This window comes from Galleria mellonella, unplaced genomic scaffold, assembly GCF_026898425.1.
Source record: "Galleria mellonella isolate WM207_F2 unplaced genomic scaffold, CSIRO_AGI_GalMel_v1 utg74, whole genome shotgun sequence".
Taxonomy (NCBI): Eukaryota; Metazoa; Arthropoda; class Insecta; order Lepidoptera; family Pyralidae; genus Galleria; species Galleria mellonella.
In genome coordinates this window covers 1,924,790-1,951,578 of record NW_026442147.1, presented here as the reverse complement: position 1 = coordinate 1,951,578, position 26,789 = coordinate 1,924,790, and the positions used below count along the sequence as shown (strand labels likewise).

The following is a 26,789-nucleotide window of genomic DNA, read 5'->3' as shown; positions in this document are numbered from 1 at the left end:
GATATCCTTCATCATCATTGTAACCAATAAGAATACCCTTTTTTGCTTTCTTGTCCAACTTTTTGCGTGATACTTTCGGTACATGAGCATAGCAACTGCTTCCTATTATTCTTAAATGTCCAAGTCTTGGCTTTTTACCATACCATAACTCATATGGAGTTTTATCTGTATTGGTAGGACCAGTACGGTTAAGTACATAAACAACTGTTCTTGTTATTTCAGCCCATAAGCCTTCAGGTAGTTCCCTTCCAGGAGTATGCATAACAGCTCTGACAGCTTCAACAACAGTTCTATTCTCACGTTCAGTTGAGTTTTGCTGTGGTGTATGCGGCATAGTGAATCTATGCACGATGCCCTCCTTTTGTAGAATTTTCTTTATATTATCATTTACGAATTCGCCTCCATTATCGGTGAAAAATTCTTTGATAACATGTCCTGTGGTTTTTACTTGAGCTATAAATTGTACCAATTTATCTTGGACTTCACTTTTCAATCTCATTAAGAATAGATAGCGATATTTTGTAAAATCGTCTTTTAATAGTAGAAAATAACGATATTTGGAAACGGAGTAGACAAACGGACCACATACGTCACCATATATGCGTTCCCCAGGTTTTGACATCCCGTCTCTCGTTCCAAATTTCAAACGATGAGCTTTTCCATATATACATCCTTCGCAAACTGTCTTATCATTAGGATTTGATATTTTGATACCTAATTCCCGTTCTACGAGTTTTCTCACATGAGATTTATTTTGATGTACAAACCTCTCATGGTAGAGCTGTAGCATGTTTATAGCATCCACTGAATTGACATTTATCTTGATCGGATTTGATGGTTTGTTACATAATCTCAGCTTATAAAGACCTCCATGTTTTTCTCTATCTCCGAGAAGAGCAGGTTCTCCATCTACAATCAATTGACAGCTGTTTGTTTTAGATACAAACGTACTGTCAGTTAACCAATCTTGAGCAGCTAAGACAGAGAAAAGGTTTTTTGAAATTTCTGGAACAAGCCATACGTCATTTAATGTTATGAGTTGTTTTCGACCATACATATCTGCTTCAACTATTACTGATCCTTTGCCAGTAGCAGGAATTGTTTGTCCACTTGCTGTTGTCACTGTATGTGACTTGCTATCAAATGATTTAAAAACCTCAAATAAATCTGATCGATTTGTGACATGACTAGTTGCGCCATTATCAACATACCATTGATTACTATCACTATTTCCTATAGCGTTCACCTCAACAATCGACATTAGCATCATGTTGGCTTTGCATTTATTGTTGTTAGAGGTATTACCTTGTTTTAATGTTGATGGTTTTTCCATTGATGTTAACGGACGTCCATCTGCTATCCATTTACGACAATCTTGTATATAGTGATTGTTTAGACCACAATAATTGCATTTCTTCGACTTATCTTTGACAGCTGACTTCTTTCGAAATTTAGACTTGCCTTTACTTCCGGTAAGCATGAGAGCATCTTCTACTTGACCGTGAGTCCCCTGAGACTGTAGTGCTCGTTCGAAAGAACACAGGTGGGCAGTCAATTTCTCTATACTTCGATCTTTTTTTGCTAGCAGCTTCCAACTTGAAATGAACTGGAAATATTCATCAGGACAGCTTTCTAGAGTCTTGCCCATAAGAAAGATTTCTGGTAGTTCTTTGACTCCTTCTTTCTTCATTTCTAATGATAAATCTCTCCATATATTTCGTAGTTTAGATAAATGCGTACCAATATTGTCAGCAGGATCCTTTACGAATTTGAAGAAGGTCATAATCAAATCAAAGGCTCGATCTTCTGTATCTCCTTCATAAATTCGGTGAAGTTCCAACCAAGCTTCTCTTGCTGTTTCGAAGCGCATCACCTTCATGATGTTTTCTTGTGTCAAGTTAGTCGTTATAATAAGAAATGCTGTACTATCTTCCTTGGCATACTTTTCAAGCTCAGCAGTCGTAGCTCTTTCTTTGTCTACGAAGTCTTTTTCGACGACATGTAGGAGACCATGACCTTTTAGAGCTAGTCTTATTTGAAATTTCCATGTGACCCAGTTGTGTTCATTTAGTGGTAAGACTTGAAACTTTGTAGTTCCGTCCATGGCGATAACTCTAGTTTAATCTTTTTCACACTTATGAAGAACCCGGTGTCTAATCTTCAAAATAAAATATTTGTGATCGACGGTTAAGTGCGATTCACTCAGTACACGTAACGTTCTGCTACCACTTTATGATAAATAGAGTCCGTGTTATTTATTATGAAGATATTTAGGAAAAAAATAAGATTACGAATTGTTCAAAGGAAAAATAGACAGAATTTTATTTAGATACACAATGACATCTATAGTAAGTATAACTAACCAGTAACAGAAAGGTAACCATAGTTTCATCTACATAGGTTGATATGCTACAAAGTCTAACAATAATTATATATCTACTTAGCTTCATTACTTAGGCATTAAGTCTCGATTATTAATTATACAATTAAATTATACTTCTTGACAATATAATGGAATTGTTTGTACATGAGAAATATTTTATGAGGAGTCTTAATAACAATAGATGCCAAAATAATTTTCATAGGTACATGTTCTATTTTACACATCCTATAAATATCCCAAACTTAATCCTTTTCAAATTCGCGTGAGATAGGTGTATTATTATCATTTCCCCGTTGTGGTTTTGTTAAAATATCCTAGAATCGGGGTGAATGCCACTAAAGTATAAAAAAAAAAAAAAAACAATAAATGCCAAAACGGCATGATGCAAAAACTATAGCATCAACTTGTGTTTACATTTGTGTTCCTGAAGTTCTAACTTAAAATGTGGTAGGTATATATTTTATCCTAAGGTCTTACCTTGATATGCCATCTAGCAGAGGTCTATTAAATTTTTTCTACTTTGAATTCCACGCGTACGAAGTGGCAAGCAAAAAGTTAACCATAAAACGGGAATCGACCCTGTGACCATCGGAAGGTGAGGCAATATATTTAAACCGCTATACTACCAAGGCCATTGTAAATTCGTAACATTCGCAAATGTCCGCACTTTATTTCGCTCCATATCGCCACCTAGCGGATTCATCGAGATAAAAACAAACTATTCTATTTCTCAAGTATACAGACTGCGGAGATTCTAAAGTATTATTCTCTAAATTTATCTCAGTAAATAATATTTATTTGATAGATTCGTGAAAGTACTGTTTTATAGATTATTACAAATTAAACTTATAACAATAATATAAGTCTATTATAAAGTTAGTTTGTATTAAATTCTTAGAATAAAAATTTCGTTCTTATATCAACTTGAAATTTGAAGCCGGTATATAGCTTAGTGTAAGTGCTTACTATTAGATAGGGATCGACTCTGAAGAGGTATTCTTTCTCTTCATCGGTCCCAAAAGTTTTTTTAAATAGTGTAACAAAACCAATACTTTTCCGGTTGTTAAGAATAAAATTTAACGTACTTAATTGAAACCTAATATTTTATTATAATTTAAATTTTAATTTGACATAACAGTGAAAATTTTTTTCCAAGTGTATTTTCCTAGAAACTGGAGGGAAAGGGATTGTTAGTATTGGAGTGTAATGGCCTCATTGCTAGCAATACACCCTATCAGGTCGACCTCCACGCTGTTCCCCCTGGAAACCATTGTGATTAAGTCTTACTGAATTCATCACAATGGGCTGACTCGTTTTCATCCTTACCTATCATCCCTTACTGGTGCTCCGCCAGTGTATGTCAATGGCGCGGGCGGCATACCATTCCATTTCCACCCATACAAAAAAATACCTAGGAACTAAATTTCTAATACATTTAAGTCAAAAATATTATAAATTTAGTATTAGTAGTAAATTAAAATTATAGGTTAAGAGATAGGTTTAGAGAAATGATGCCTCAGTATCAGCCCTAGTAACTATAATTTTGTTCCAACTATGTATTGAAATTGTAATTTTCAGTTTGAATTTGTAGAAAATACCGCTTCAAAATTGAACCTATTATCTACATATCTCGGTCTCGGCGATCAAAATCGGTCCAACGTTTTCGTAGAAGGTTTGGATAAGAGGGTCGTTAGATACTAATTACATTAAATGTTGAACTACCTTCATAACTACAATACTTAGTAAGCTAATTCTGTATTATAGGTAGGTATGCTAAGCTGTGTTATCCATTTAAATCAGAGTTTCGGTCCTGCCTAATTCCAAAAAAAAAAATTAACAAAATTAATAAATGGGCGAGCTCGTAGACATTAAACTTGGTGTATCCAAAAACTGCACAAGATTTCATTGTAGCATTTGTGACATTTATACAAATTCAGAGAGCCAATTAAATCAACATCTAGATGGTATTAAACATCAACAAAGGAAGAATATTTTTCGTACGAATACTTTAAAATTGAATAAACAAAGTGATATTGCGGATTATGAGTATGACGTCAAAGTATATCTTCCAGCATTCGCTGTTATTTCGCTAACAATATTTGTTCTTTTTTATATTATTACAATTCTGTTCAACTATTGATATAGGTATTCGGTTCTAATTAACTACCGGTTTAAATCAATTTAACGATGCCTTAAATTTCGCGCCATTATTTTAATTGGCGGAGAAGTCGTTCCCAAGCGTTCACGGCTTCTATGCGCACGAACGAACGCGCAGAACAATGAGGTAGCAGCCATTTTATGTCGGTGTCTAAGAAAAACATAATTCGAATGGCCAATCTTAACGAAATTGTGTAATTAGTGCTATAATTTATGTGTTACTGCACACGCTACCAGAATTAGCTGTTCCGTTATTTATGTGAGTAGAAACTTAAGTTTTGATATATATATCTACCGATAGAATAACATAAAGCTCAATGAAACAAGATCTAAGCAAAAAAGGTTTAATATTAATTTTTTATCTCATTACATACATACATAAAGAAGGACCGCCAAATTTTCACTATACGTTCATGTTTAATTTGTTAATTATGTTTTTGTTTACAGAGTTTATATAAACGATATTGTCGTAAACGCATTCTATTATTTAGCTTTACGATATGACATAACTTTCACTAAAATTACTAAACTAAATCATAAAAACTCGAATTGTTTACATTGGACTAGTAGTGGTCACTAAATTACTTGTCGCATAACAACCGGCGTCGCGCAGCCTCGGCCTGAAAGTTGGGGACAAAATTCAATAACGAATTGGCCATTTTATTGATGGCCGGGGGGAGGCTGGGTGGAGACAGTCGGTCGGTGAGCTTCCGCCATTTAATATTTTCTTAGGGATTTTAATCGTTTCTAAATTCCTGTTTACATATTCGTTTATGTACCTATCTACCACTGTTATGTTGTTATACATGTACAAACTATTACAAATATACTAAACGTAGATAAGGGTGCTTATGTTTCTATCTATACATAGATACCTACTACTTTGCATGTTTGTGTGTCTATATCTTTAGGACAATACAATGCATACGTCTATATAAGAACATTGATACCTACTGTGTTCAGTCAATGGCCTATGGGCTGCAATATAAATAAAACATAAATGAATGCAAATAATGCAAATGCTATGTTAAATAGTTATTTCTACTTACATTCATATTGCAATATTCTGTCTTATTAACCTTGAAAAACAGTTTTCAGAACTGAGGTATAATGTTTATTGATTAAAAATTATAAAAACACACTAGTTAGGTAGATATTTTAATTTCATATTAATTTATTATGCATGAAATATTAAAATATAAACATTGATTAAGACTTTCTTTTCTCTGCTTACTTATGAAAATTATAAATTTTCTTTTTTATTATCTGTACTGACTATCTGTGAAATACATGTTAGAAGGTGTTTGCTAAATATTTTTTCTTTCTGGATATACCTAAATATAAATAGGTACATGTAGGAATTATGAATTACAATCATTTGCTATTTCTATGTATATTATAATTATTGGTTAATTATATTTATTGCTGTTTAAGAAGGTTCAATTCCTATATAATAATAAAATACCAACTTATGTATAATAATATGTCCAAATAAATAAATTCCTATGTAAATACTAATTAAATATGCAGTATTTAAGAATATTTTGCCAACAACTTAAAATACATAATATTAAATATATTTATGTATGTAATTTGAATAAGTGCATAACTACACCAAATACTGATTAAATAGTATTCTTACATTGCCACCTGTATGTTACATTTTTTTTTTCATTTTTTTGATACTATCAATTTTATTAATGTGAAATTGATGTCTATTTTATTAATGAGAAAATGTTGTGTGCATCTTTTATTGGTGTAAATGTAAGATGCAGGTCATATATATCAACTAAAATTAATGGTCTGCATTTACACTGTTGATGTGCCTTTCAAAATAGATAAATAACTAAATACATACTTCAAGAAATATTAACATTACTTTTCATTTACATGTATTATATATAAGATGAGAAGAGTTATTTACATTTTTTCATCTACAATCACTATATGTAGGGAGGTATGTACATAATATGTATTATCTTTTTAAAAATAATACAGTTTTTATGAATTGATTAAAAAATATACACTGGCTCTATAGTATCTGATTCAAATAATTTTATGTAAATAATTATATTAAGAAGATGATGCACATAATATCCTTTATTCACAAAAACATTATTTACAATCATAATTTTAACTACTGACTTTGAATTAGGTGGTCCTTTGACTTTTTAAATTCTCTACATAACAAAATTTTGTAACTTTAATGTAATTTTTTTTTTATGAAGACAGTAAACTAAGCAATAATATAATAATAAAAAATAAATAAATCTTTATTTCACTCATTCTTACAATATAGTGTGAAGTCCCTAACTCCTGAGGTAGGTATGAAAAAACTTGTGTCTCAGGAGTTAGTGCCCTCTTCTATATGTTGTTGTATTATATTATTAGTGAAACAATATGAAATAGAGTAATAATAAATATGAAAACAAAAATTACAAGGGAGCCCATAGTTTTAGGGAAACAATAATTTATGGGTTCAGTGAAATTGTGTGTGACGAAAATGTGTTTGGGTATGTGTATGTGTATGTATGATATGTGAATAGGAAATGTAAAAGTGTATGTATATGTGAGAGAAGATGGATGAGTAGGAGTGTATGTATGTAAATTTAATAATGAGTAGTACTACGCCTATGATGTAGTGTTATAAAGCTACTTGAAGTTACTAATTTACAAAAGTATCACTTCAATAGTAATTCCACCCAATCATAGTCTGAATTTAGAAGCCATTTAGATTTCGAGATTGTTTTTAGCCTTATAATGTAATAGAGAATGAATATTAATTTCTTTGTTAAATTTGTTATATAAAATTATGCACATAGAATTTTGTTGCCTTCTTGCAAAACTTGTATAAATATATAAATAAACTTGACAAAAAACTTCTTCTTTATTATTATCTTATTCTTTTTACACATTTTATTGTACTAATTTTTATTCACATCTTCAACACAACAAAGATAAAAAATAGTGTATGTTGGTTTAGTTATAGTAACTGTATAATCACAATTATTTCTTAGTTCAGAGGTTCTGAAAGTGTTTACTACTGTATGAAAAATAAATGGAGTCGCCTCGAATTTCTCTTGTTTATTTTCTGGATTCTTATTTTCATAATAATTCAAATTGTGTTCATACAAAAACTATTTTTACTATTATTTCGTTATTGTACAAATATTAAATTTATTAGTTTGGTCTAGGTTGTAACAAATATGCTATGAAAAAGAAGTTATGAAAAAGAATCAGACTTTATATAGAGATCATTCAGAATCCTTCATTTTAGAATATTTTCCAAATTCACATGACGGATTCAAACCTACTTTCGAGCCTAATTTTTACTTAAAACAACATACTTATTACGTTTTTAAGAGAATTTATAGTTATTAATAGTTTTTTATCACTTTAGTCCATAATACTAATATTCTATTAATACAATTGTTCATATCTTTTTAATTGTATTTTTTTATGATGCAGGTGGCCAGAACTGAAAATGGGGGTGCATCAAACAGTCCGCCATTAGTTTCCCAGCACACTGGGGCGTGGGCGTCGGGGGTGTGGCGCGGGGCGTGGGGGTCCCCGTGCCGCCCCCCGGCGACCTACTCGCCACTATATCCATGTTTGAACAACAAATCAAAGCTGAACCTATGAGGTAATGTAACAGATATTAAATTAAAAAATATATGAAATAAATTTATTTTTGCTAAAAAAATTTCATGAAATAAAAAAGAGCATTTAATATGTTTGTTGGTTTTCATATTATAATGTCATACAGACATAATTACGTCACTTGTCAGATTCTAGGGGCATACCCATTGATTTAAACATAACCATACCATACATAAAATTAGCCATGCCCCTTGTGTCGTTATACCAGCCAACTAAGTTCTAGAGACACAACACAAAACATATGTATATATACTTACTAAGTAGTAGGATCCTAACAAAACAAGGGGTATGCCTTTGTATCACAAGAATTTAGAAAACTGTTATTTTGACTATATAGAAAAAAGATTAAATTGATTTTATTATGGTTTTAAAGTTTTTTTTATATATTTTAAATGCTAATAATAATAATTAAATAGTATAATTTTTTTGATAATAATATAATCATTATCCTGAATCACAACATATTGGTTTTACAATTACTTTATGAAGAATCTGTTTACTATATTTCGTAAGTAAAATATTTATATTTTTTTAATTATTAAAAAATTCTGTATTGCAGTTTCTACACATCTCATCAACATGTTCACTCCGGGCCCCCAACAATAGTCCGATCAGATTCCAACCATGCTATCATCAATATGAATCAACATCACCCCATACACCAAGAAGATTCTAAAGACAGCCTGATAGTACAACATCAAGTACAACACCAGCAAGAACTTATGGAACAACATCAACAACAAGAAATGCAGCAACAAGATGATGATGTAAGATATTCTGTTTAATTTATAAATACTAATTTTTTTCATACCACTGAGGTAGTATACAAGCGCATTGCCCACTCTGAAGAAACCTCTTTATCCCCCTTCTGAAGAACCCCATGCTGTAGTCTCTTGTAATCTTTCCTAAGACTTAAGGGTTTGACACTGCTCGTTAGCCTGAGATTGTCGATAGTGGTTGTCTAAAAATGGACTTAGATAATTTAGTGAAAGTTGTAAATGAGATATAGTCAACAATAAACTTAATATTAATCAATTTTACTGATATGATTCTGTCCTCTGTCATGATACAGTGAAGTTCTAAACTTTGCATTATTTCAATACTGCTGTAGTTTACTGTAATATTGTCAATCATAAACAATCTAAACATTAGAATACAATGAAGAGTGCCATCAAATGTAAATTTTAGTGATAAGCAGTGCTTAAATTTAACTATTCTTAAAGGGTTGTATAACACTCTAATGTTTATATTTTCGTATATTCTATGCTGTTAATTGATAATGATGTAGGTATAAAATACTATAAGTGAAAACTTGGAAGTTGGAAATGAAATAGTATAAATGATGTAATTATTGTACTTCGCCATCTTAACATATAAAATTGCCATGTCACGATGTTCGTTAATCTCTAGTCTACAAAATCGCTCAATTAATTTGAATAAAATTTTAGAAATTTGTATTGATTGTTTCAACTTGATACGAAAAATAGACCACATAAGCCCGTCGCTTATTTGGTCTATTTTCTGAAAGTAGGGGGTAAAACATTGTTTGATTGTTTGAGTACTTGTAATATATTTTTAATACATGTACCTTCTTGTGTTTCTATTACGAAATTGCATCCTATTATTTATCATTCAACAATCAGTATAATACAATTGCTCATTTCCAATATACATATCCGATAAATATATTGTCATATATCCGCTTCATGGTCTCATGGTCACTGGTGCATTAGAATGAAGCACAAGGCTATACAAAAATAGACTAATAAATATACATATATTTGTTTATAGTTAAGCTTCAAAGGAATGGAGGATGAAGGTGTAGAAATGGATATGGATGGGCGACAATGTTCTCAGGTTAAATTTTTTTTTATTATTTTGTTAATGAATTACCAATTTTTTTGAATAATTTTTATTGAATCACAATAAATTTCTAATATTTAGCCAATTCTGAATTAATAAAAAAAATACAAATATAATAAAAATTGATTGATGAATAATAATTTAATACACAACATGTTTTATTTCATTTCACCATGTAAATACTAACAAATTTTATTGTGCCCAGGGTATGGGGGTAGATATGGGTTCAGTTCAAACTAAAATGGAGGTTGCAAATGGCCAAGGAGCACCGCGATCAAAGCCTCAAGCCTGTAAGGTAGGTTTTTCTAATGTTTCTTATTTTAAAGTTAGAAATGTAATAATGTTCTATGACCATGTATTTTGGTGATATCCATCATTTTGCATTAAGATGACTATTTACATAATATGTATTCTTTATTTGTGACTCATTTCTCTGTCAAATTCTATTTAAATCTGTTCAATGATTGTAATAAATGGGACAGTTGCTTAATCATTTAAATAATCTTTAATAATAAGTAGCTACCAAATTACATTTATAAAATATTTGCAGGTTTGTGGAAAAGTACTATCATCAGCATCATCTTATTATGTCCACATGAAACTGCATTCTGGCAATAAACCATTTCAATGTACTGTAAGTATTGAAGATTATCTAATTTGTTTTCAAATTGTTGATTTTTCATGACCTAATTGCTCATTAGACAAAACAAATCCATCAATAAAGACTTTACTGCGATAGAACGAGACAGCGACTTTGTCTTACTCTTTTTCATGCCTACGCTTATGAAAACGTATTCACCGATAGACTTGTCTTCCATTTGTCTAGGAGGGCTTATTTGTTTGTTGTTTTTTTTTCGAATCTGATGCGAAGATAGGTTACATATTTATTTCTTAGTTCTGAGTTAGTAAAAAGACATGAGATGTGCCATGAGCAGCGATTTATACTGTGATGTAATTTTGTTTATATGTTTGAAGGGTTGAAATCCATCCTTTAAAGGACGAGATCTGATATATGAGCTCCTAAAAGGGTAGGAAAATTGGAAAAATGTATTGTCGTCGCCTTCTCTCCAAACTTGTTATCTATAACTGTAAAGGAGATGTTGAGTTTTCCACTCGGTCATTTTTATTAATCTAAAAAACTGCGTCGACTTAGAAGTTTGATTTTGTAACAACTTCAAAGGACTCATCTCAAGTCTGCATTTAAGTATTTGATATTAATTTCAGCTTAATATCTCAACGCGTTCCTTAGAAAAAGGGTCTTTACAGAAGGAAATACCGATAGAAGGCCAACAAAGTAATCTTAAGAGGGTTCCCTTTTTCCTTTTGAGTTACGAACCCTAAAAACTAAGAAAAATACGAGTATTCTCAGCAAAAAAATATAATAAAATCGTAGCTGGTCGCTGTCTGTACATGGAAGATATATGAGAAAAACTATTATTACCCCCCCCCCCCCCCCGCGCTTTATGAACGCAAAAGAACCCAAAACAATGATTTTTAGAATTTTTGTCTGCTTGTCTGTACGTTTGTGCACATTAATCTCAGAAACGGCTTAACCGATCATTATTGAGACTGCTAAAGAATTATAAAAATAAAATTATTATTAAGCGCTGTAACAACTATCCGCTCTAAATGTACTCAGTATTTATTGGAGACAGTTTATTTCAGTTCATTACACAGCATAGACATCAGTTTTAATAATAATCCGTCATTTTTATTGCCATAGTTATGACGCTGAATACATTATTTACCATTGTTATATATTTATTTTTAATTTTCCTATCAACATGGAATTTCCCTGCAATCAGGAAATGTGTTTGATTGTTTAGTTTAACAATTTTCATGTTATTACTTCAACAAATTGATCAAAATGACGCTGATTAGTTGGTGCAATGCCATGAAAATTACTGAATAACTTCATTCTCCATTTTTTCAATAATAACTGGATGTTAACCTCGCCTTCTGTATTTCAATATATATATATCTATATGTCTCTGTCAAGTCCTCCGCCCGACGCGACACCTAGAAACGATAATAATGGGGTCATTGGGCTCGTTAAATCGCATGCCCTTCCTTTTCACCACATTTTGATTTTGTATTGGAATTGTAAAGTGAATTTTGGGTTTATTTTATGCCGATAAATAAAGCAAAGTTGTAAGAAAACTTGGTTTTAATTTTATTATCTGGCACCAGTCTTTGGACAATTTAGAAATATCTTGTTCTATTATATTTATATAAACAGCAAACATGTTTGTTAAGGTTTGTGATGCAGCGTTCTGCCGCAAGCCATATTTAGAAGTACACATGCGTACACACACGGGGGAGAGACCGTTCCAGTGCGATTTATGTCTTAAGCGATTCACACAAAAATCCAGCCTTAATACGCACAAGCGCGTTCACACAGGTGAGTGTCTATTATTAATTAAATGAGCAGAGATATCTTTGCTAATTCTATTTTGGTACATGCAGAAAGGAACTGATAGTGTAAATTAATAAAATCGCTTATTATTTGTACTCAATTCCATTCTGCATGCCCCAATTTAAAGTTTAATGTGTGATTGCTATATTTGTTTTTTAAATTAAATTTAAAGTTATTTCTTTTTAGAATTTGTTATTTTGGTGTATAAATATAAAGGATTGGAGGATTGCACCAGATAAGAGGTGCATTTTTAATGTAATTTCCATATCTCCTTCAAGCACTACAAGCAAAAAGATAAGAATATATGGGGTTAGAGGAATATTATTATAGCCTGTCTATACAACGTAGTTATATAATTTTTGTATTTATTTCACCAAAATTAGTATATATTATTTAAATGTTTATTACTTATAACAATATTACAATCGAATTTGAGTTACATTGATAGTTCTAAAGTACTGACTTGATTGAAATTTTAGTTGGATTTATTTAATAGTCAAGTATGAATAATAATGGATTTATAGATATATTTGGAATATTAAATCCAACTATATGGAAGTTACATTAATGATATATGAACTAACTATTAAATACGTTAGTAGATAAACAAATATCAAACTGGGTTAAAGAACCTAGTACCATGAGGGGATTGTAAAAAAATATTGGTGCATGAGAATATTGGATATTACATTTTCAATCTAATACTAACCTCCTCCTGTTTCCACAAAACCAAAATATGTAAAGATTTATTTTTTATTACTTTACTTTTTACAGTGTGGTAAAATATTACATATTTTGCTTATATCCTATTTTGACGCCCTGATATTTCAAGTATTTATACATTTGCATATTACGTGTGTTATATATTGCCATCGTGTTTATTTATAATTTTATTTTGATTTTGATACGTATGCAAATATCTATTTCATATTGGAAATGCTTTTTTTTTTTAATTTATACCCGGAACAAAAATATGTTGAGCATGTTAATGTTTTTTTTTTTTTTTTGTAAGGTAGGGAATTCGAACCTAGAGTGTTCAAATTTTATTAAATATAATCCCATACATACTTATTTTTATTTTTCTGTCAGTATACCTTTAAATTGTTAGGTGCCCTCAATTGTAATGCTGTGTATATTAGTAAGTAATATTTATTCAGAATACCTACAAATTGTCAATATTCAGGCATGTAAAACGCGGCCTCTGGACGGAGCTTCTTATAATCTTATATACATGTACAATGACATTTACTTATCTTTGTAAATAAACAGTTACCTATGACACTGGTGCGACACACAGTTCGCTCATCGAATTACTCGACAATACATATGCTTAACTTCAAAATGTGAATAGTTTTTGAGTTGTGTCGAATACGACATCGATTCATAATAAATCAGGGCGTAAGGAAGGCTTTTTGATGTGAGGTAAACAGGGGGAGGTAAAGAACGTACAATGGATACCAATTGTATTGTTTCTGCACATGGCGTCCATTGTAAGTTCTCATGTAGGCTTTGATCCGAAGATGAACAATGGCGTGAGTTGTTAGAATGTGGCCTGGGTTCTAGATGAGCACATGCGCGCGTTGATGGTGAAGGAGCGGCCCTACAAGTGTGAACTCTGTCAGATGCGGTTCACGCAGAGCTCCAGCCTCAACAGACACAAGAAAATACACACGGGTGGGTTTTGTTTGGGTACCCTTACTCATGTACCGCTCTGTGCCGATACTACGTCAGCACTTGTTAGATTTGTCAATCACTAGGCTCATAGAGCCTTCTCGAACTTTCCCACTGTAGTAAATATAGTAAGCCTTATTTTGATTTGTGCGATGGTTTCGTTCAGAGGAACACAAACGCGCGCTGCTGGCCAAGGAACGGCCCTACCAATGCAACATCTGCTTTGTGAGATTCACCCAGAAATCGAGTTTGGGCCGGCACGGAAAAATACATACCGGTGGGTCACTACCTCTACCTCCTGCCGACTTGTGCGTGACGTTTACCCTTGAGGCAGAACGGTACTAACGATTACTGAATGATAACGACTACATAGCCTACCTCCCCCTGAATGCGTGTGAATGAGTGTGAATAATTTAACCCGTTAGGTTTTAATGAAATGCATATTGTTTGAGAGGGTGCAAAGTTGCTATATCGAAACTCGTATAACTTATAGAGGAGCACAGACGAGCCCTGTTAGAGAAAGTGCGGCCGTACCAGTGCCACATCTGTTTTATGCGCTTCACTCAGAAGTCCAGCCTGGGCCGACATGGGAAAATACACACTGGTAGGCATTTTGCCCTAAAATCCTTTAGTAGACAATGAATTTATAATTTTAGAGCTCAACGTTATTAGGCACTATCGTCAATGACAGTGCATGAAGCAGAATCGTTATTGTAGCTGAATTTTGTTGGTATTTCTAGAGGAGCACATCCAATCGCTGATCAACAAAGTGCGCCCCTATCAATGCGACATCTGTGACAAGCGGTTCACTCAGAAGTCCAGCCTTGGCACCCATAAACGTATACATACTGGTGGGTCCCTTGATATTTCATTTTTTATTTTCGATTCGGTCTCTGAGCCACAATTCAACTTTTGTTACTGCTTCTAAAGCTTACATTGTTTGCTGTTGTGGCTTTGATACCTATGTTTTGTGAATAGTTTTAAGGGCTCCCAACTTCTAAAAACCGTGTTGTTAGACTTGAAGTGCGGTTGGCGATTCGGAAGTGTTGATCCTGCTTTTTTTCTTTTTTGTTTTTGGTTTTTTACATAAACATCAAAAAGTACGTGTGGATTTTTCACTAGGTGTACACGCTCAAAAACTATTCACAAACAGTATAAGTAAAGCATGTGTACGTTGTGAGGATTTCGTTAAGTAGGAGAGAGTACCTATGTCTGATGGACAAATAACGTGTTGAAATTCCCTCATGGTAGTGCACCGTAAAAGCGATTGGTATGCGTTGATGCGTCAAGTAGTATTATTTGTCCATCGTGGTTTTGTTTTGTTTCTCTGTCCCCCCGTGTCCGTGTGTTGGCGGCGCAGGGGAGCGGCCGTTCCAGTGCACCGTCTGCCTCAAGTCCTTCACGCAGAAGTGCGCGCTCAATTTGCACGAAAAAATACATACGGGTTAGTAGCCCACATATATTATATTGCGCAGTATTCTTTTCGGTACGATTAGTGACAACTTACGGCTGGCCACTCAGACTCATATCTCATATAGCGTCATGCTTCGTTCCTATTTTTCCGTTGCCCGCCTAACCCGTTGTTTTTACACTCCCTCTATATTCAGCAGCTTCCATCTCGTTGCTTTCGACTAACATCTCAAATCTTTAACTCATCTTAATGCGCGCTTTTACGTACTTCTGCATTCACACGAATATTTTCCCGCCTATCATGTTATTAATACGCCAGTTATGAATTCCTCTCATTAGCAACACAATACATTTCAGTGATTTTAGTATATCATTTTTTGTATTTCATCATTTCTTCATGAATATTAATTCTTTCACAAAAGCGGTAATGCAATCGCCGCAGTGACGCATTATTGGCGCCTCAGTATCGACGCAAGGTGCTATCAAAATTGGGTTTGCTAAATTGGGTGGAAACCGTCGCTACGGTCGTCCGTAAGTGGGGTGAGATTGGCAGGGGGCGGGCGACGAAAGGCAACGTTGCCAGCATGCGTCGGCGACGTGCGTTACTCGCTTTTGTGTGTGCACTGGGCGCAGTGCAAGGGCGTCCTTTCACGTGCGGGCAATGCCCGGCGGCGTTCGCCCGCCGCCCCTACCTGGACATTCACATGCGCACGCATACAGGCGAGCGGCCCTATCAGTGCGACGCGTGTCTGAAGCGCTTCACGCAGAAGTCCAGCCTCAATATACATAAGAGGACACACACAGGTGGGTGACAGCCGCGGGCCGGACTGGCCCTCCGCCCGCTCCCAGCCTCTCTCCACTCACACTCTGCCTCTCCTCCAAATCTCTTATTATTTTTTTTTTTTTTTTACGTCTTTTGATGTTTATTTACGATCAGACTGGTCGATATTGGATTCTGTTACCGCACTAAACAAACGATAAAGATTTGGAGCGGAGTTAGCGGCGAGCGGCGACCAGTCCGCGCCGCGATCTCCGTAGTGCGAGGGCGTCTAGCGTCCTTGCCTGCTCGCCGCTGCTATAATATATGTATTGGGCACCAGTCCAGGGCAGACCGTTCCAGTGCCTGTCGTGCCCCGCCGCCTTCACCTGCAAGCAATACCTGGAGATACACACGCGCACCCACACCGGCGAGCGTCCCTATCAATGTGACATCTGCCTGAAGCGCTTCACACAGAAATCCAGTCTCAACATACACAAGCGGACGCACTCAGGTACGTGACGCTGGGGTCGGTCGGCGTCCGCCGCTCGACGTTAGGGACTAGGGACGTATGAACGATATGTGGGCTACTAGTGAGGATGCGTGCACGCGGGGAGGTGGGCCAGTGCCCGCTTCTCGTTAACGTTTTCCCTCGTCCACAGTGCAGGGGCGGCCGTTCCAGTGCTTGCAGTGCCCGGCTGCCTTCACCTGCAAGCAGTACCTCGAGATACACAACCGCACCCACACCGGCGAGCGGCCTTACCAGTGTGACGTATGCCTCAAGAGATTCGCGCAAAAATCTACACTCAATATACACAAACGAACGCACACAGGTCAGTCGCATTCACGAGCTGCACTTTTATTTTTTTACTTCAATTGAACCAATTCATAATCATGAGCTAATAATCATTGAACTATATTCACCTATTTATATCCATTTCAATGTCAGTACATCGAGTAGTAGTACCTTTAACATGTTTTGCATTAGTTGTCGGTGCCACATGACAGGACTCACGTAAAGCCGTAGCCGTGTGTCTTTTGTGTGTGGGTATTAAGTAAGGTGTGTCTGTGTGAGAGTACGGGACAAGGAATTAATGTTGCATTACAACGGTTAGTGCAAGGGCGGCCGTATCAGTGCATGGAGTGCCCGGCGGCGTTCACTTGCAAGCCTTACCTGGAGATACACATGCGCACGCACACAGGCGAGCGGCCGTTCGAGTGCGATGTCTGTTACAAACGCTTCACGCAGAAGTCGACACTCAATATTCACAAGCGAATACATACCGGTACGACGCCACTAAAGCGCGTTCTATAAACAAATTTCATAAGCACTTTGAGCTTGCCTGCTAACATGCTATTTTTTACAATATGAGCTACAGCTAATATTTACACCGAAAAGCATTTGTTAATGTCATAAGTTATTTTCTTTTTATGTATATAAATAAACCTTTTAATCAAGGAGAATACAAATGCTCTTCGGGTTTTTGCCGACGGTATCATTCACACATTCACTTAATTTTGACTTGGATCTCACATTGATATTATTATTATTGGTATTAATATACGAGGTTTGTCCGGAAAGTACGTATAAAAGTTTTTTAAAAATTTTATTTTACAATTATTCAGGTAAATCAATTTTATCCCCTTCAAAGTACTCCCCCTGTGACATAATGCACTTGTGCCAACGCCGTTTCCACTGTGAGAAGGCTCCTTGAAAGTCCTCTGGTTGTAGGTTTCTCAGCTGCCCCGTCGTAGCTTTTTTTATCTCGTTTATGTCCCCCAAATGCCGCCCCCGAAGTACCAATTTGGTTTTTGGGAACAAGAAGAAGTCACACGGGGCCAAATCCGGCGAATAGGGGGGTGTTCGGTCACCGTAATGGAATTTTTACTCAAAAACTCACGGAACGATCTTGGCGCAAATTTTTTTCATTTGAAGTTCGTTTCTTAGAATTTCGTGGACCACGGTTTTGCCCAAATTAAGCTCTTCAGCCACCTGTCTGACCGTTAAACGACGGTCCCCATTAACACAAGTTCGAATTCTTTCCACGTTTTCGTCGGAATGTGAAGTGGAAGGACGTCCTGAACGTGGGTCATCTTGAACGCTTTCTCGGCCCTCTCTGAATCTTTTTAGCCACTTGTGGACGGTTGGTTCCTTCACAGCATCATCCCCATAAACTGTTCTGAGATCGGCAAAAATTTCACGGCCATTCTTGCCGAGTTTCGAGAGAAACTTGATTACGACGCGCTGCTCTTCAACGGAAGCGGGCTCCATGCCGACGGGGTTTCGTTAAGAGGTAACTTCACAGATGGTGTGACAAGCCAGTTCGCACCGCACGGCGGTCAGACCAGAACTGAAGCATTGTTAGGGACATAAGGAAGGGGTCCTGCGCTTACCTGGCCTCCCCACTCCTCTTTCTCGCATTCCAGAACACTTTTATACGAACTTTCCGGACAGACCTCGTATAGGTACACCTTTTGTAATTTTATTTTGTATACAAAAAGAATCGACGAGCATGTGTGAATATACTTACCATGGTTGGAAGATATGCAAAGTTAAGAAGACGGCAAATTGTGATAACAGGTATTATATTAATTATTCTGAACTTAATGATGTGGCACCGACAACTGTATCCTATAATTTATTCTCATCATCCGCTGCATCATCACTTAAGTTTCAGTACTGTATTATTATATTCATTATTGTTATAATTTCTTGGCTTACATTCATTAATTTCAGACTGCATCATACCGTCTAATTGCATCTTGCCGTCTTTCTAACATCATCGTTTGCCTTCCCCTCTTGCTTTTCATTACATCTTTTTTTCTAGTTAAACTTTTTATGCTTTACCATAATAATATACATATTCACAAGCTTTTTGTAGTTGTATACAAGTATTTAGCATGCATATTTCGTTCTCTAATATTCTTTTATTTCATTTACAGGTGAACGTCCATACGCTTGTGATATTTGTCAAAAACGATTCGCCGTAAAGAGTTATGTAACTGCTCATAGGTGAGTAATTTATACATTAAATTTTTATTAAAATATGTATTGACATCAGTAAATGTTTATGCTGAAAAAAAAATTATCACAAGTAATTATATAACATAAACACAATGTGAATTTGGCACAAAAAATTTACAATAAAAACCCCTGATATGTTGCGGATATTCCTGGGATTAATTTAATACTAATAATTTATTGTTTTAGCTGATATTTAATATCACTTAACGTTGTCCACTTTTTTATGGCCAAAAATATACTGTTTTAAGTTTCTGTACCTCCAAAAAACAGAATCTTTATAGGGTCATTTCGTCGTCAGTCTGTCCGTTTGTCTGTCAAGACCCTTTTTCTTAGGAACTCGTAGAGGTATAAAGTTAAAATTAATATCATGCACTCAGATCTGTAATCTTTTAGAGCAGTGAAAAAATCAAGCTATTAAATTGACACAAACAAAAGATTGGCTGTTTATGTTTATTTCGCATATTTTGACATTTGCAAAAAGAATCAATCCCTTCAGAGTACTTCCCGTTAACCTAGAATAATGAAAAAGTATAGTAGTTTAAAAAAAATTAATATGATTGTTTTGTATGGATCCCTTGTTGCGCGAGTCCGACTTGCATTTGATCGGCTTTTTTTGATATACAGAGGGCCTACCATAAAATGTTTTGCGAAATTTCGGATCCGAACGAAACAAAAATTTGATGCTAAAATTACATGATACGTACCATTTAAAAATATTAAAAATGCTAAAATATCGTTCTTTTGAACTTTTATGGTAGGATTTATGACAAACGAAATGTTAAGCTCCATTTACAGGGTCGATTACGTATGAACAAAAACACGAAATTGAGTCCGAAAATTCGGAATTTCATTTTATGGTAGATCCCTTGTTCAGTGGACAGCATTTTTTAATGTAAAATGTTTCTTGTATGTAATATAATAATAATTTATTTTTTATTGTCCCGTGTTTATCAATAGATGGTCTCACGTGGCGGATAAGCCGCTGAATTGCGACCGGTGCTCAATGACGTTCACCTCAAAGTCGCAGTTTGCGCTGCACATCCGTACCCATTCTGCTGGTTCCTGTTATGAATGCAGTGTCTGCGGCCGGACATTTGTCAGGGACAGCTATCTAATAAGGTGTGTTCATATTCTATCAGTATAAATAAATATGGCAACAACAGCTATAAGATGCTGTTTTTATTATATATTTAGAACTCTTAAGACCTGACCTGTATAAGTACTCCATAAGAAGTATGGCGTATAAATCTTATTAATATAAAAAATAGGTAAGTTTGTAATGATGGATGGATGTTTGTTATTTTTTAACATAAAAACGACTGAACGGATTTTAATGAAATTTGGTACAAAGGTAGATTATATATTAGCACATAGGACACTTTATGCAATAAGTGCGTGCGTGTGCATAAAGCGAGTGAAACCGCGGGATACACCTAGTATTTTTTTTACACAACTTAGAATGGTAAATAAGCTGACAACCCATTTGATAGAAAGTAGAGGAATATGCTTTAATACTGTTTACACCTCATGTTTTTACAACTATAATTCGAATTTGAATGGTCACTGGTTCTGGTGATTTCAGTTTCGTGAACATTTGAGATATTTTTTCTTTATGCCTGTATCACAGCCATTTAGAATATTACAATATACCTTTATTTTCAAACCTCGTATCTCATACTGCTGTATGTTTTCAATCATGGCTTATAGATATCGCAGCACTAAAAGGTTACTCATTATTCAGTTATGGTACATGTAAATTTCTAAGTAACAACAAATTTCTAAATGCTATATTATTTTCATCAGATATTTGAAAGTTTATATCACAAAGGATAATGTATTTATTTACTAATTTGCCTATTTTATCGTTTTACACACAGACATCACAACCGCGTGCACCGTGAGAACCACAGTAACGTGTCGGCGAATAGTATTGGGACGATTAACAGTGTGGCCACCAATACGAACAACTCGAATAACAGCAACTTCGAAACGCCGGGCGTTTGTGACTTAAGGTTTGTCAATAATAAACTAACTATAAACAACCACTTTATATATTAAAAGTTTATCTTATATACAAGGGTCATAATTATCTGCCCACTATCTGCACCTCTTACATGCAAATTTGTTCATACTACATTCTTTCTTTCTATTGATTGTCTTCAAAATCCATTTATTTACCACATGATTTTTTTTTTACAGTTTTGTACCACAGATGGTGAATCGTTATATGACCTCTCAAGGTACACAGGTGTCAATGCAAGACACTCAAAGCAAAATGTCAGCAATGTCGCCCCAGTCTATCGCTTCAATATGTAAGTTGAAATTTGAGTGATAATGGTATTGATAATATAAAATTATGCACAATTATATTAATAACAGATAATTGTTTATAGCATCGCCCCCTCCCCCTCACACTCCTACACCACAGCCCCAGATGTCAGGACAAATGCATCTTGCGGACTGATCGCCAATATAGGTTGGTATTACATATTTATTTTTCGATGTATTATAACATCTTAAGTTCAATCTTTACAACACTATATTAAAACCATGGCCGTAACTATATCGACACATGAAACCAACTGTTCGTACGCTCACTAAAAAGTCCTTATTGTTTTTTTGATCGTATAATAGATATCACATGTTTTTAATGTTTTTTATTTATTTTTTTATTTTTAAAACTTTTGTTTTCAGCTCTCGGTTGACTAGCGAGCAGCCAGAGTGCAATATTTAAAGTTTGGCAGCCATCAACAAGAGCAGCTATTTACAAGTTATTAATGAAATAATATACAAAAGAAAAAGGAGACCGTTGGCTCCTTACTATGAATGGTCAGCATGGACTAATGCACAGATTATATTTTATTTGGAATTATTTATTTATATCTACTGTTGAGTTAGTCGGGCGTGACACGAGCGGCGAGCGTCGTACGCCGTGCGTCGAACGCGAGCGATAGATGGAGGCAGCCGTATGTATGCAGGGAAATGAAGGATGAGCATCGAGTTGGTTTCGTTCCGCTTGTGGAATCCCTCGGTAACATCAGGTGGACATCACAATAGAGAGGAGGATGTAGTGAGTAGTCAAGTAGCGGTACCGCCTATGATATGCATTGTGATTTTTACCCACAACTGTGATTTATCTATACCATCACATAATTATATTAATTGACGTGGTGGCGTTCATAAATCAATACTTAAACTCTCATCATTTTAGATTGTAGGCCTAAAATTTTTGATCTCATATTCTAATTTGCTTAGTGATAACTTTGGAATCGTGAATGGTAAATCTCCAACTATGAAATTCTAAATTGAATGTTCATAACTCGCTTGTCATACACATTCTCATTAGTGGTAGTGTAATGTAACAATATCTTATTGCGATGCTTTAACTTAGAATGTGTCAGTGTATAATTATGGAGTTCAGTAATTTTATAGAACTGTTACCAATGAGAGGTAAAGTATTTTGATCGCTGAGAAATTTTAAAGGACTCTAACCTCAAGATTAATCCATAAGAATGCTTTAAATATTCAGGTTCATATAAAATAAATAATAATAAATAAGTACAAATAAACCCATAATTTGCAGAGTCCTGAGAGGCAATATCGAAAGCTTCACAAAATTAATAATCTTTAATATGATGTTTATTGGAGAAATCCAGAGAAGTGCCTGTTGCAACATAAAATTGGCAATATTTTTTAATCGTATTGCGTTCAGAATAAAATTATGTTCAGTGTTCAATGTGTGTGGCCAACGGCCGGCCGCAGGCAATAAGTGAGGACTGCGCGAGCGTTCGATTATAGTCCGCGCGGTCGCACACAGCGTATCATTTGTGAAGCTTCTTACTAAAACTTTGTGTGCCTTCTAGCGGATAGCGACATTAGGCAATATCAATCATAACACCATTGAAATCTTCATTATTTTTTCTAATTTCCGATATAATTGTTCATGTTAGTGTACTCTCATGTAAAACATCGTATAATACAGTATATAATGATTACCATTTCAGATATTGCAGTTTGCGTTCTAAACTTATTTTTGTGGAATGCAAACTGTTATCTCTTTTTACTGTTTTCGAATAATAGTAATTATGAATAGTGATATAGTGCAGTAGTCTTCCAATACCTGAGACAGAGTTGTATGTGCACTGTGGAGTGCAGCTAATGTGTCCGCTGCGGGGGTTCCTTATGGTTTGCCATTATTGATATCAAAGATAGATTGGTGCCATTTCTATGTAATGATGTGGTAGAGTAAGTTTAATTAAGTCTGCAGGTCAGGGTAGCTTGGAAATAAAATATTGTAAGGGAAACGTCTTCGCATTATATGTTACGATTGATATCGTATGATTACTGACATTTTAGGTTTCAGTTCTATTATATTTTTATTCGCGTATGAGTCTTTACAAATCGTACATTATTTTATTTCCATATTGTGTGTGTCCATGTGCTGGGTCAGGAATTGTAAATATTGGTAGGGTTTATTTATTCAAGTATATATATCAAAAAGAGAATACAATTCAATATTATATAGGAATGTTTATTATGTTTTGTAGAATGGTCTCGCTCTACAATTTAATAATAAAGATATCGAACTGAGAAAGAACATAATTGGAATAAATGTTAGAGTATTTAGTACAGAACTATACTTTGGGTACTATGTACTATAAAAAAAATCTAAATTTCCTTGTAGATGTACATACGTATACATATAATAATATATACATATGAATGTTGTTTGATAGTCCTCAATATTTTTTTATATTTTGATAGTTCTGTATTTGAAAGAAACACGAAAAAATAGGCCAATGTCTCATTTATCATTTTAAATTAATAAATAAAAATATGTACACGATATTTTAAGATAAATAATATGACGGATGCATTTAGTTGCCCAGAGAAGTTAGAAGTTAATATCTTTACGCGTTTTTTTCAAATTCTTAAATTTTAGTAAGTTTCTTACCAAGCCATTGATAACAGTATTATTTAGACAAACTAGAACTTGGGTTTAACAAGTAGTATAAATCTTTCAGCTACCATTATGAAAAAATTATCACCATAAAATTTTTAAAACCATAGTTTATCAATAGTTTGTAACAACATTGGTAAGCACCACTTTACAGGTGCTTTCAGTGCTGATACCATGTATTATCCATAGATATTATGAATGAAAATAGAAACACCAACATAGTGAACTAGGTACATATATAAAATATATGATTATATATCACCACTAAACTTCTCGATGGTACGACAAGGATGATTGTTTCTTTATTGATCTAGATTAGTAATATATTTTTGTTATTATATGTTCACTGTCTTTATTATTGTTTATCCTTATTTAGTTACTTATTCTATCGTTACTCCATCCTTGTCGAGTATAACGAGAAGCTAGAGGTGCAAATTTTACTGTTTAACGAAATATATTCAGATATTTATCATCATTTAGCCTAGTTCAGGTTCCATGACTTTCGTAATGTACTGATGACTAATACAAATATATTTCTTAAACAGTTTGAATATATTATAACAATGAAGAATCACAAGTTGTAAATGTGTCCACTAATGCGAGTTTTTTTAAACTGTATACTACTACGAATAATTAGTGGACTTGTAATTTGTGCGTCTTCGCTGTCCCAACTATTTTACATACCGATGTTAGTTAACTATATTTAGAATGTAATACTGAGCCATTTCAATTTACGTAATCAAAAAAAAAATGGTAAAAAATTGTATTTTCCCATTGTCTACTTATTTTTCAACTGTAGAAAAGACTGAATTACTTTATACGAAAGGAATTCACAACGTTACAACAAGAATACTCAAAAGAATTATTGGCATTTTAAGGTTTTGTTAATTAGGTATGTTGTTTTACATCGTAGCGGTTGTGGTGACGGACCAACCATGTTTTGTATGCAGTCTTCTAAATTTTGTTAAAGAAATCATACATATCCTTACCGGTGAATGTAAATGTATACTACTCCCGCGTGGTGGCCGCGGTGGGCCAAGGTGAGCGGAGGACGACTGCTAGTCTACGGGGCGCGGAGTGTGCGCCGCCGACAGTTACACTAGATCGTTCGATCTTGATAGTTTTATGAGCAAATAACAGTGAGCCTTGTGTAATCATAATGTCTAAGGTACATAAATATTTAGTTATATTGTATCGTTAGATTTACGCGAACTTCCGCTTTGCCAACATTATTGCGTTGCTTACATTATAATCATACGAGAGTACAGCCTAAGGATTTTAACTTTTTTTATATACTGAGAGCTATTTCTAAGTCACTGATTTTATACGATTTGTATTAAGCTAACCAAATTATATTACTGGCTATGAGCCAAATAATTAACCAAATTTTGGAGTTATTTACATCCTTTTATGTAATTACTAATTTTTTATTAAAAATCAATAAGCAAAAATCATGGCATGATGATATTTGATACGGTCATTTAGTTATAGCTCTTCAGAGTTTTAATGACCAATATTTTAAATACAACTGTTTTTCTTTTATTGTTAAAATTTTTAGGCTAGTTTATATTTTAAATAAGTTAGATTTGTTAATTGTGGTGTATTAAATTGCACGTGAGTATAACTCTTACAGCCTCCTTTACTAAATAAGTAATGTTTAGTTGTTTTTATAGTCTGAAATGATTGTGATAAAAATATTATTATTATTGGTTTGTTTATCTTATAATAAAAAATCTTATTATTGTTTATTGTTGATATTTTTGAGTATACAACTTGAGCAGAGAGTGGTATGGTTAGGTAGAGATAGAGGCTGTAAGAGTGTTTATGTAGTCAGCATTATGTATATGCTTTAATGTGATTTTTTAAATGTACTCTTAATTATAGTATCATCAATCAATATAATTAGCGAACTAACAAAACGTTTCTAATTTTTTTTTTTCAATTTATAGTGATTTATATTGAGATCAAAATAAATACAGAGTTTATTTAATTTTATGGAATATTTACATTGTAAAATTATTCTTTAGTGCTCATTTGCAGAGCCCTAATAAAAAAAAAGAAACTATGTGAATGCAAATAACAAGTCACGATTCTTTTAGAAGTCGCCATGTAGTGGAGAAAAATAAACGTGCCATGATATTTGTGGCTATTTCTTTTGTTTAATTACCAATCCCGTAATTCTAGTTATTTATAAAAAGATAGGTATTAAAGCACACTGTTTTTATTATTTAATTTTTTTACTGTTTTTATTACAAATTTTAACCATCTATGCTTATTTGTGTGTTAAACGTGACTATTTCCCGCCGCTTGCTAGCAATGGAACTAGTAGCCCGCATAACTAACAATCTCTTCCCTCGCATCTTTGATTTACGATTAGTTAAAAAAAATGTGGCTTTTATGTTGTTTATGTACGGTATGACGAATAGGTAATATTAGAGGGAAGGGATTATTAGAAGAGTGCTTGTGGCGGCCTTTTTCTATAAATAT

General features: G+C 34.1%; 1 protein-coding gene across 18 annotated transcripts; it reads left to right on the top strand.

The window, feature by feature from the left end:
- Positions 1-4,604: 4,604 nt before the first annotated feature.
- LOC113516237 (zinc finger protein ZFP2-like) lies at positions 4,605-26,451 on the top strand. Of its 18 annotated transcripts, none has more exons than XM_031908855.2 (22): positions 4,605-4,799; positions 8,009-8,183; positions 8,760-8,967; positions 9,992-10,057; positions 10,269-10,358; positions 10,614-10,697; positions 12,320-12,464; positions 14,043-14,153; positions 14,317-14,427; positions 14,644-14,754; positions 14,891-15,001; positions 15,511-15,594; positions 16,194-16,364; positions 16,661-16,831; positions 16,980-17,150; positions 17,433-17,603; positions 19,261-19,330; positions 20,300-20,461; positions 21,220-21,354; positions 21,542-21,654; positions 21,736-21,818; positions 22,037-26,451. In XM_031908855.2, the coding sequence occupies exons 2-21, from the start codon at positions 8,149-8,151 to the stop codon at positions 21,804-21,806; spliced, it is 2,391 nt and encodes a 796-aa protein (XP_031764715.1). In that variant the 5' UTR covers positions 4,605-4,799; positions 8,009-8,148; the 3' UTR covers positions 21,807-21,818; positions 22,037-26,451. The 18 variants fall into 18 exon arrangements, with proteins under 18 accessions (XP_031764715.1, XP_031764719.1, XP_026756418.1 ...); XM_026900617.3 differs by having other exon boundaries at positions 4,610-4,799; positions 16,281-16,364; XM_031908857.2 differs by lacking the exon at positions 4,605-4,799 and adding an exon at positions 5,002-5,242.
- Positions 26,452-26,789: the final 338 nt, after the last annotated feature.

Coding starts and splice junctions, on each gene's coding strand:
- LOC113516237 (XM_031908855.2), top strand. CDS start 8,149: ATGTTTGAACAACAAATCAAAGCTGAACCTATGAG. Junction 8,184..8,759: donor ATCAAAGCTGAACCTATGAG/GTAATGTAACAG, acceptor TCTGTATTGCAG/TTTCTACACATCTCATCAAC. Junction 10,359..10,613: donor CAAAGCCTCAAGCCTGTAAG/GTAGGTTTTTCT, acceptor AAATATTTGCAG/GTTTGTGGAAAAGTACTATC.